The 12,247-nt window shown below is 36.7% G+C and overlaps 2 protein-coding genes across 5 annotated transcripts in view; one reads left to right on the top strand and one right to left on the bottom strand.

Annotated features, from left to right (window-relative positions):
• The window catches only part of LOC131693093 (uncharacterized), a 141,001-nt gene that overhangs the window by 112,551 nt on the left and 16,203 nt on the right, over positions 1–12,247 (bottom strand). The window lies entirely within an intron of this gene.
• The window catches only part of LOC131693092 (putative uncharacterized protein DDB_G0282129), a 100,724-nt gene that overhangs the window by 85,220 nt on the left and 3,257 nt on the right, over positions 1–12,247 (top strand). For 3 of the 4 annotated variants that reach the window (XM_058980627.1, XM_058980629.1, XM_058980628.1), the window contains exons 5-6: positions 70–240; positions 526–918. The exons of the other annotated variant lie outside the window; for it this stretch is intronic. In XM_058980627.1, the coding sequence (XP_058836610.1) occupies positions 70–240; positions 526–918 (564 nt within the window). The remainder of the gene's footprint in view (positions 1–69; positions 241–525; positions 919–12,247) is intronic. 4 annotated transcript variants of the gene reach the window in all.

Genomic DNA, 12,247 nt, shown 5'->3' on the forward strand with positions numbered 1-12,247 from the left:
TACAACAATCGCTAGCATAAGTCGATGCCCACAGGCAAATACTAACCACAAACATTTAAAAACGTTTAGCCCCCATGAAAGTACTACTACTACAAAACCCGCGAAAGGTACAGCCGGAGGTACGAATGATACCACCACTGGTGGTACCACCTCAGCTGTAACGGGGAATGTTTTGAGGAATTTAGGCAATACGTTCGTTCCGAACAATCTACACGGGAACGCCAGTGGGAACACGTTTGGGTGAGCAGAGTTTTGTAGATGTCAAATTCTCAGCCTTGTTTTGTAGTGGATAATTTTATTTCTTGAAACTTTTGATTAGAATGGTTTAAAAAAACGATATTTTGGTTTACTCCTATTGGTTTGTAGATTTGCTACCATATTTACACTGTGTGCATTTCGAGATTTCTCCAACAAGATCGTGTTTCCTTCCCATCTCTAACCAAATTAATAATTTTAAGAACTGGTTCACAATCTCTTTGAACAATCATGCTTCCCTCTGAAAATGACCGATCCAACTAACGGCAGGACGACCAGCAACACTAACATCTACCACACAACGGCAACCGCGATCACAACCACCAGTAGCACCGGGAACATACTGACTAACAGCAACGCGTCCAATTTACTCGACACGATCAACCAGCATCTGGCGTCGACGACTGGTGCTGGATCGGGAAACGGGGTAGGTGGAGGGGTTGGACTGGCGGCCACCCCTCAACACCACACCCTCCACCACCAGCAGCAGCAACAACAGCAACAGCAGCAGCATCAACAACAACAACAACAACAACAGCAGCAGCAACAACACCAACAACAACAAACCCACCACTGGATAGCCAAAGTGAACCGGAAAAGAGGAGCTGAGCTTCTCTTTAGCTATCTGGAGGCGGACGGAAGTGATTCAGAAGACTATGCCCGGTAATCAAAGTGCTGTTTGTTGCTTTTCGTTTGCGGTAGCTGAACATTCCTTTTTTTGATTTTGGATTTTGATTACGTTTCATGGTCTCATTAGTTTGGTGCCTAGTGATGGTTTATGATAAGCCGATTCGGGTTCCCAATATTTACACGAACTATATCTTTTTTCTATGCATATATTTATATTTAAATATTAAATTTAGTTGCCAAATTTTTCACTCACACTATCTTGTATTTACCCTTTTTTGCCTATCACTATTTACCAATATATTCCATGAAACTATCCCTGGTATTCACAATTGTTTACTAAACGCAAGTCGATTAATTGATTGACAATGGTTTAACATCTTGAATAAATTAGTTATAGAGTTTGCGTCTCGACTTCGTTTCATCAGAATCCGATACTTAGTTCTGTCACTAAGTTAGTGTCGGATACTGGTGAGACGAAATCGACACGCAACTAACTGTAACTAATTTAATTATAGATTTTGCGCTTTTAGCGCGCAAAGATGGTTTTAAACAATTTTCTCCTTAGTGGAGAAAAAATAGTTTTTATAAATTTTTTCCTCACTAAGGGATCATCCATAAATGACGTAGCATTATATGGGGGAGGGGGGAGTTTTGCATTTTGTGATGATGTGTGACGACAGGGGGTAGGGGGTCATGTCATGCTACGTAGCTTTTTTAAAGGGGAATAACTAACATAGTTTTTTATTTAATTTTACGGTGACAAGAGGGGGGGGAGAATTACTGTCAAGCTACGTAATTACCAGGGGGTATTTAGAGGTTTGTGACAAAATGCTACGATGGGGGAGGGGGGTGTTAAAAATCACTCAAAAAATCCTACGTCATTTATGGATCGTCCCTAAGGAGAAATATAGCTTAGTGCATCCGAAATAGTTTATAAAATTTCGTATCACATACAGAGATTATGAATCATCCCAGAATATATAGTTCTACGGGTAAGGAACAAATAAAATACGTCTCTCTGACATATTATAACACCTTCTTTTTCGTACCCGAATTCATGGTTTTTTCATCTCATGTACCACGTAAAACTGTTCTTGAATTCTACTTATGTTGATTTGAATTACCCTTTTTCACTTCGCTTTCATATTCACTTTTACTATTTCACTCTTTTTACAAATTATTGTAAAAACATGGTTATTGACTATTCTTTTCGTCAATAACAATTTTCCTGTACGCAGCGCACCTGGGTTCGAGTCCCGACCCCGCACATAGGGTTAGAAATTTTTCATAAGAGATTTTTCTAACCCGAAGAGGCGAATGACCTTAAGGTTAAAACCTCTATAATCGAAATAAAAAAAAAAAAAAAAAAAAAAAAAAAAAAAAAAAAACAATTTTCCTATATGAACGAAGTCAAGAGGAGGCAATCCAACAACTTAAGAACAACAAAGCAGCCGATAAGGATAGTTTGGGAGTGGAACTCTTTAAATTGGGCCCAGACAAACTAACGAAACGCATACATCGAATAATCGGAAGAATACAAAACAGCTACCGGAAGAGTGAAAGAAAGGGATTGTCACCCCAATATTCAAGAAAGGCACAAATAGGACTGAGAAAACTACACGGAGATTAAAGTTAAAAATAGCACTTGGTTATCCCAAATCCTAATCCAACGCATCTCACCAATGATAAACGGATTTATTGATTGAGTTATCAAACCGGCTTCATCAACGGCAGATCAACGACTACCCAAATCTTCTACATAAGTCATATCCTATCCTCCAAAAACGCATCGACGTTGTTCATTGACCTGAAAGCCGCATATGACACGGTAGACCGCGTAGAGATATGGAAAATTTTGGACGAGAATGACTTCCCCAGAAAATTGACAAGACTGAAGACTACAATGAATGATGTAGTACGGTTTTGTGTCAAGATTTCGGATAGTTTCTTGAACTCGTTCGAATCACGTAACCAGACCCAACTAACCATAAGACGTTGAACAATATTGGCTATAGATTAGCACTAATGTTCCATAAAACTCATTTGGCATTTACAATACAATCGAGCTCTACATTAGCATTATGAATGCATAAAGCGCAAGGGTATTGTGCACAAAAAAAATAAAACAACCCAAAGAGTAGGTTCGTTCAACCTAAATTTAGGTAGTATTGAGTTTTGCATTTCATTCGCACTTATTAGTGTTTCAACATTAGACTCAATCGAGTCGAGAGACGAATTCTTTATTTTCGTTTCTCTATGCTCGATGACACAAGAAAAGAGAAAAATTATTATCACCATAATCACAATACCTTCTCCGTATACTTTCAAAGAGAAAATGTTATATGACGTCATGCTCGATTGGCTCCGGTATTTGTCATGTTCAATTAGGCAATCCATGAGACGTTTCTGATCAGCTGATTATTTCTTGTTTACTTCTTCTGACGTTACTCCGAGGGGATCGACGTCCGACAATATCGTTGATTCGGTCCTACATCAAACGAATCGGACTAACGAAAGATGCTTGTCGGACGAGTTTTTCTGTTCGCAGGAGCAGACTTGTTAACAGAACCTACCGCTGAATTGTCAAACAAACGTCTAATGGATTCCCTAATTGACTCCGCTCAGTAACTATTCATATAGAAAGTATAATATTTCTAGGTTGAGTCTATGTATTATAGAATTTGCATAAAAATGTGTCACCTCACTTTTCTGACCAAAGTGGCCACCTCTGGTGAGGCTTTCGCCCGGAGATTCTTACTGACATGAGATAGTCTTCTATAGAAACACGAGTATACAGTGACACAATCTCATTTTCGTACACCGCTGTGCGGAATGCTTATCTGCATTTTACAAGTAAAAAATTAGTTCACGAGACATTTTATTTATGTAGAAATTGTTTACTAGACAGCATAAGGAAGATACAATAATTTGTACTACAAATGCTCATTTTTTCACAAAAAATCATAATTCTAAAGATAGTCAAATATACACGCAATCTCATATTCGTACAGCACACATATTTTTTCAAAAATCAATTGAAATTTCTATAATAAAAATTTAATGTGGTACCTTTTGCTTATAATTACAGTTTTCAATATTGGAATGCTGACCACTAGTTTTTGTGTGCATTCAACTTAAATTTTATCCCATTCTTCTAAATAGTAGTTTCTAAGATCATTCTCATTATAATTCGGATAGTTTTGCACTTTTTATCTAAATACTCCCATTCATTTTTCTAATCAGTTAATAAACGGGGTCTGCAGTGGAGAATCCATAACATTTAAACAATTATAAATTCCCTCTAAACGTTTTTTTGCACGCCTTATGCTTTAGATTCTTCTCCTGATCGAATTTCCAATGTCCACCATTTTTAGTAAAAGTATCGTTTTATGGAAGCTTTGCTTTAAAATTTATTTTAAGATGTTCATATTAAAATACACATTCTGATCCATCATTCCATCAATGAAAACTAAATTTCTAGCACTTCTAGTGGACACATAATACCCCATGCAATAATTCCACTGTCCTGCGCTTAGCTGCTATTATAAGACTATTACGTCCAGGTCTGAGTTCGATTTTCTCCACTCAAAACAACATCCATTTGAGTCAAAGATGTTGAATTTGGACTCGTAGACAAAGTTTAACATCTTTCCAATAATCCAATAAAGTTGTTTAGTGTATAAAAATCAATTCTTTGTTCTTCTCATTGATGAACAGCTTCTTGCTCAGAACACAGTCATTGTAATTGTCCGTTCTCCGTCCATTACGAGCCGTACCAGAGCAGACTTATACTTAAATGCTATGATTCATTTTATTTACCATGTATATAACATTAATTACTCAATTTTCCCAAATTTTTCTTATTAAAAATCGTTTATCCCTCATCGTTAAGTTTTTACAGTTCAAGTTTTCCGCTATATCTGTTCTGCATTTCGCCAAATCAAAGTTTTTAACAACATGTTAAATAGTTGGACGCAACCTTTGAACAATTTCAAAGATTTTTTGAAGTGATTTAGCTTCATTTTGGTGAGCAATAATTAGTTTCCGTCCCATAATGGCAGTTAGTTTACTTTTTTTTAACCATTACGTTAATTTGAGGGAATTTCTTAAACTAGTGTTGAGGAAACTGTGCCAATGAACACTTCTCTGTAGTCATAAAATCTATTTTTCAAAGTAAAACAAAAAAACATAAAGAAATGACAGGTCTTAAATTACAAATTAAATGACTTTTCAAAAGTGTACGAATATGAAATTGTGCCATTTTCTTCACACCAAGTAATGATTTTTTATGTGTAGTGTACGGAAACTTGCACACATTAGATTACAAATGATAAGAAAATGACAGATGATGATTCTACTACCACATTTACAAAACAACCTATACCTATATTAAATAGCGCAAACGTTTGTGAAACAATATTAAACATATACACTATAGGTGTACGAATATGAGATTGTCACTGTACGTCGAAACCAGATCTACCTGCTGAGTTTAAATGAGATCAGTATCTAGTATCAGTATCAGTAACTCTTATTCTTTTGGTAACTCGTCGAGATATCAATGATCAACATTGATTCACATTTGCCGTTCAGCGCTTTATTTTGGCAAAGCATAATGTACACCACTGTTCTGAGCTATTCTCATTAGGCTGTAATTTTTTCACGTTTGTAAACCGTTTTGTCGATTTAGATAAGTGTGGAATTTCACTTCCCTGGCTAACGACAAAAATCCAAAAGCACCGGCCGCTCTCGCTGTGGAGAACAAGCAGAACAAGGATTGCCATAGCCAACAGGAGAAGTAGAGCAAAGCAGACAGGACATTGGCAACGTCTGGGAAGGTGCGGTGTCTTCCGGAATTTTCGCTGCGTGCGAAAAAATCGGTTATTCGTCATCACAGTCACTTGGGAGTTTCCAACAAATGAGCAAAACTTTTCTCTCTGGCCAACAGTTAAGGATCACTGCAGAAGCAGCCAACATTAACACCAGAAGAACTCGTTTGAAGCAAATAAATTCAGTTAAAATTAATCATCGTCTCACTAGACCCGGAGAAATTGATGTAAAACTCGGAGGCCCGGAGATCGTCTCCAAAAACCGAAGTCTCCGGGTCAAAACCGGAGTCTCCGGGTCAAACCCGGAGATGCGGCAACCCTATTTCTGACAGTTGGGAGAGCTTGTTTACTTGGACTTAGAAAACATTTAATTCTACCCAGTATAAGAAACTTGCTTCGAAAGCTCGCTGAACTGCCATTTTTTCGAGTATTTTTACTCAGATGACGTAAGCTTGCAATGTTTCATTGGAGTCCCGTACAGAGGATTGCGCAACACTGCATAAAATGACAACTACTTTTTTGTTTCTGGCAACCAAAGTTGTTTCTGTTCCTTTGAGTGACTTCAACCAAGTTATGGTTACTTTTCAAACTTTCAGACAATAACCCATTACACGGTGTATTTATTAGAACAATTTTATGCAAAAAAATTCAGCATCGTTGAAACTTCGGAATATGAAAGAATGGGCGCTTTCATTTGAAACTAAGATCAAAATAAACCGTCGGGGGGTCCAGAGCAACTTTTTTTTGAAGTTTTTTCGTAGCAAAATAGGTTTTACTACTGGAGCTAGTTCATATTTCTGTCCCTAGATGGTGCTTTATACATTCGAACAACACTAAAAGAGAGAATTTGATAGAAAATTTAATTGTCTACAAGTTTGTTGTCCACTAAAAATTGATCTGAAATCATCCGGAAAAGTTGTTTAAGATTTTAACAAAGTTATATCTAAGATAGTTTCACACGAGGCCTAGTGGTTTGGAAATATGTTTTCTCGCACTTATTACATTACCAAAAAACATTGGGTTTAGTGGCATGAAAGTATTAGACGGGATTCATTACGTTGACAATTCTAATTGAACTTCTGAAAATTAGGATGTTTGACAGAGTCAGAAAACTATTTGTGCTTTTGGTTTGTAATCTTTCCCGATAGATTCGAAGGAACTACGATTCATCGGAAGGAAATATGTTTTCTCGCACTTATTACATTACCAAAAAACATTGGGTTTAGTGGCATGAAAGTATTAGACGGGATTCATTACGTTGACAATTCTAATTGAACTTCTGAAAATTAGGATGTTTGACAGAGTCAGAAAACTATTTGTGCTTTTGGTTTGTAATCTTTCCCGATAGATTCGAAGGAACTACGATTCATCGGAAGGTATTGCTTGGTTACAAGGGTTTGCTTACATTTATGTTTTAGAAAGGACCATACGTCGTATAATTTAGGTAATGATCGCTTAAGTAAGCTATTATAATTCCGTTCAAGACGAAATGTTGGGACACACCGTTTCTAATTTAACGCAAACCACAACAGTAACTGTCCAAATTACTGGTTAGCGTGAAACGATTTATTCAAATTTTCTCCGCAAAGCATATTGTGGCAGTTGGATTTTACGGCCATTTCCTATCAATTATGCGAGATATCGTTACTAAATTGATCCTAGATTATACGATATGTATTACTTTTGAAAACAAAATATGATATCCCAAAAAAAATTATCTTGATCCAAAAACTCAAAGTTTTTTGTTCACTGTTTGTCACATTGAGTTAATTTTAAAAACGGATAATCTGCATTTTTAATCAAGCGATGCAATGAAATCCGCGAAATATTGCAATGGTGCGTTAAAAGTTTCATTGAGTTTGTTCAAATATAAAGGTTGAAGTTCAGGACAAGTCAATTTTATACGAAATTGCTAACAGAGTAGGAGATCCATGTAAGAATAGTTATCAGTCATCCCTGAGATCGAAAAATGAAAAAGAAGGCATACATAATTAAAAAAGCTGTTTCTACGGGATGGATCACTTACCATCATAAAAAGAATATTAATATCATACTAGTTTGGACAATACTTATCCAAAACGATGCAAAAAATCCCAAAAATATTTTTGATGCCCTGTATCAGGGAATGATAATATTCAGCTAAACGATGAGATTTTCCAAGCTTTCAAATTCCGCTGAATGCACTGTTGAACTAAACACAACTAGTTGGTGCTTGTGTCTGTGAATTGACAAACTACTAGGTCTTCTGTGAAACTAACTTAGACTTAGAATTCGTTGAAAATTACTATTCGGGATAATTTCAAATCGGTTTTTAGTTGGTAACAAAGTTGTAGACAAATGAATAATCTATCAGATTCTCACTTTTAGTGTTGTTCGAATGTCTAAAGCACCATCTAGGGGCAGAAATATGAACTAGTTCCATTGTAAAATCTATGTTGTCACGAAAAAAACTTCAAAAAAGAGTTACTCTAGACCCCCTGACGGATTATTTTGATTTTGGTTTCAAATGCAAGGGGAAAGCCCATTCTTTCATATCCTAAAGTTTCAGAGATGCTGTTTTTTTGCATAAAGTTGTTAAAAAAAGACATCATGATTAGTTTTAGCATATTTATTTCATCCAACTTCAATACCATAAGGTACAATTTATGAAAATTGAATGAAGAATAATAGAGATATATGCACGAGAAAATGATAAAATTTAATATAAATAACAAAAGGCCCTATAACCCCAACTTCTCGTATTCGGACAAAGGTCTAAAAGGTTCCGATCGATTTCTAAGATTTTTTCACATTAGAAAAACTGCAAAATATGTATGGTTTGCACAACAGAGCAGAAAAATTCAAAAAATAGGGGATTTTGGGGTCAAAATGACCCAGTTCCCCACTTTCCCGTATTTTTATAGAGACAGGAATATCTCTATTCTAATACTAAGGTTATTTCCTTTAAAAAGAGATATAAATTGTAATTTTCTGATTGCTACTTCAAAAGTTATAGCATTTAATATATTTTTCCTCCACATTTTCCCATAGCACCAATTTCAAGCGAAGTGGGCGGGGGTCTAGAATTGTCCAAATGATGTGAAATTTGGCATCTGAGCTTACTTTGACATTTGTCACAATATGATAGGGGGGCCTTTGAGAATTCAAAAAAAAAATTTTTTGCAATGCCCTAGTGTACAGCTTCCGGGTCCGTGACTTTCCCACCGTATTTCGCCGTTCGTCACTTTTTACTACACGCTTGTGATCCTGATCGCTAATAGAACATCCATTCTGACTGCATTTCTCCTTTCGTTCGATGCTCGGAGTTTGGTAGTAAGGTTCAATTCGTGACGGTGCTTTTCGGTTGACGCCATTTTTTCAATTTTCGAAAAAACTTACAGCGATAAAAATACACTCTAAACTACATCTTCGCAAATTTTCAAGAGAAAATACTCAATGAGAGTTTTTTCCGTGCTGAAATTTGATGTTGGACACCCTTTAAACAATCTAGCGATTATAGAAGTGGTTTTAAACTACCTTTACCTAAATTAACCCTACGATACCCAAAAATAGAGTCAAAAGAACTCAATTTTAAGTAGTTTTTCGTATGCATGTAGTGTTAGTGGTAACTAATTTTAGTAGAGGGTACCAGCACTAACTTTTCAACGGAGAGAGATAGGAATTAGATATCTTCTACAAAGTTATAGAACAGGCATTTTTCAGTAATTCTTCCGAACATCTCAAAATTCTATCTCTCTCAGTTGAAAAGTTAATTTTGGCGCCCTCTATGCGGGTACAGGTAGAACTAAAATGTTCAATCCAAAACATAACTCGTATCATATACTACAATTCTTCTGAACATACTGTTCAGCTAAATCTAACCAGTAACTCATAAAAATGTATAGTTGGTGGGAATCGAGTACCGATGCACAACCATGCACTGCTAGGCTCCATGCAAAACTGACTCAGACATTACTTCGTCAAAAGTTTAAAAACTTCTTTTAACAATACCGGATTGACTAGCAGTCCTCGATAACGTTGTAGACAATTAAAATATCTTTCTTATTTTCAATTACAGTGATAATACGATGCATACAGTGCGACCTAGCGGCGAAAATGCGCACTAGTGGGGTTTCTCCATGTAAATTATCGAAAAATCCCATACAAACTTCAGGCACGTTGGTCCGGTAGCTAGACTTGTCCGATTTGCTTTAAATTTGGAGGAAGTACTCCTGGTGGGACTAGGAATTGACTCAGGGGTGGGCCGATTGAGTTTTCATTATTTCATTCATTATTTTCCCGGGCAGTCTACTGTACATGCACATCGGTTCACTAAGTAGACGATTTCTAGGGAAATTCAACCCGCCTCTACCATAAACAAAATCGAAGAATTTATTTGAATATTCATTCTATGGTTGCAAACACTGAAAAACTCGATTGCCGAGAGAGTCGGTGGAAGCTCGTTCGTGTTTGACTGTCGCACATGTAACCACAACTCGTAAACTCGTGAAATCAAGTTTTGAAGGCAACACACCGATCATCGATTTAGGAAACAAAATATCCTGGCTAGTATATTGAGGAGACAAGTTTTAGGACCTGTAAGCTGATTTATGAATTTTTATTCACGGTGCAAATCTTTTGATTTGAATTACCTGTCCGTCACTATATTCCGGTTATGTCCCAGAAATTACCCACCCTTCTTTTACCACAAGCGAGTAAAACAAAGATGCTTTCGTGATATCAAAGATTTTTACTCATTCTTTTTGCCATTTACTAATCAAATTGTTATCTTCCATACATCGCAGTTTTTCTTTACTATCTCCAGTCCCGTTTTCAATTTCTTAAATCATCAGTAATTTCTGACGCTTCCTTGGCATTCTTTTACTTTGCGCCCAACTGATGGTAAAATGTATGTCGAACAAAATTCGCTTAAAATAATACACATTGATCTCAGTCGGGCCATATCTGGTCTTCTTTCTGATCACAGATAATTTACTAAGAATTCTAAAGATTTCAAAGAAATTGATATTCAGCCGTGACAGATATCTCGAAAGTTCGCCAAGATAAGCTCAAAATTGTGACATCCTGTCTAAAGCAAGCGAATGACATTACTGGCGATAAGTGTTTCATGAAGGGCTATCGCATCTACATGCCACCCTACAATGTTGAGATAAATGGTGTAATCACCGAGTCGAGTTTGTCATGCATGCATCTACTGGAGATAGGGGTTGGTTGTTTCAAGGACCCCTTGCTTCAATGAGCTAAGATTTAAACCGACAATCGCACAGGACGGAACAAAAGTGTATGTCCCTTCAAACTCATATTTGTGCCGCGCAAATGGAACTTCTTAGCAATAAGACACGATGTGGCAGGTGCGTGGAAATTTAATGGGATGACTTTTGCATTGAGAATGCCAAAAAGCGCGCTTTTATTGTGGGGAGACAGGAAGAGTGCGACTTCGACGATTCTCTTGTCGGGCATCTGTTACTGCTCCTGAAACCTAAAGGCTGATGGGATTTCTTGTAAAGACTAAAATTTTTCTTTTGAGAGACCACCAAATATAACAATTCGGGGAAACACTGACACAAAACCGAAGCAAACATCCTCTTGTCTTAGAAATTAGAGATCAAATAAAAAGCATCTGGCGCTTCCAGGAACTAAAAAAATCTCAAGTGGTCCAACGTTTCAATTGCCAGCTTTACTGGTTTGAGCCTAAGTTAAGCACCGGCAACTATGTGACCCATTTAGGTTTTAGGTGAAACTTAGAAAACAAGTAATATGTAGTTCGCTACTTTTTGTTTGAATTACATTAATAACGTTCGTTCTTTATTCTATCCCCTTTAGTTTGAGAACAATACATTAGTACACATCTAGAAATGACACATTTATCCGGATTTATTTTATTATTTATGACTTATTCTAAAAAGTAGTTGGCGGAGGCCAACCCGACCAACCGCACGCAACGGACCTGAAGCCTATGTAGCAAAAGGTCACACACGCCGTAAATTGCGTGGCAAGTAAAAACCAAATTCCGTTGAGAGAAAAATATTCATCTCATATCATTATGAAAAAGTTGAATACAGTGTTAAATGTTATTTTAATTTTTCCTTTCTTTTTTTGTTTGTCATACTGAAAGGGAAACTTTCAAAAAAACCAGCGCGACAAAAACGCGGTAGATGACACCCAATTAAAGTTTTCTAACAGCACGAGTAGTGTCGAAAACAGCCTTTCAAATTTGACAGTTCTATATTTTGCCCTATAATAGCTTTGGTAATGTACAAACCAGTCCCTGCATAGAAATAGTGCAATATTTCGCCTTTTCTGAAATTATATCAGCATTAAATCAGGATATAGGGTTTAACGGCTATTAAAGATTTGCCTATATGCAGGTCTAAAGCAGATATACGGCTACGTTTTTACTATTTATTGACTACTTGGGGAGCGGGGCTCAATATGCGGGGCACGATTTTCAGCGGTTTGTGGCCGTTCGTGTGATTTGCTAACGACGTGAATATAATCGCAGACACATGTATATCCGACGGAAACGCAAATTA

This window comes from Topomyia yanbarensis, chromosome 3 (genome assembly GCF_030247195.1).
Source record: "Topomyia yanbarensis strain Yona2022 chromosome 3, ASM3024719v1, whole genome shotgun sequence".
Taxonomy (NCBI): domain Eukaryota; kingdom Metazoa; phylum Arthropoda; class Insecta; order Diptera; family Culicidae; genus Topomyia; species Topomyia yanbarensis.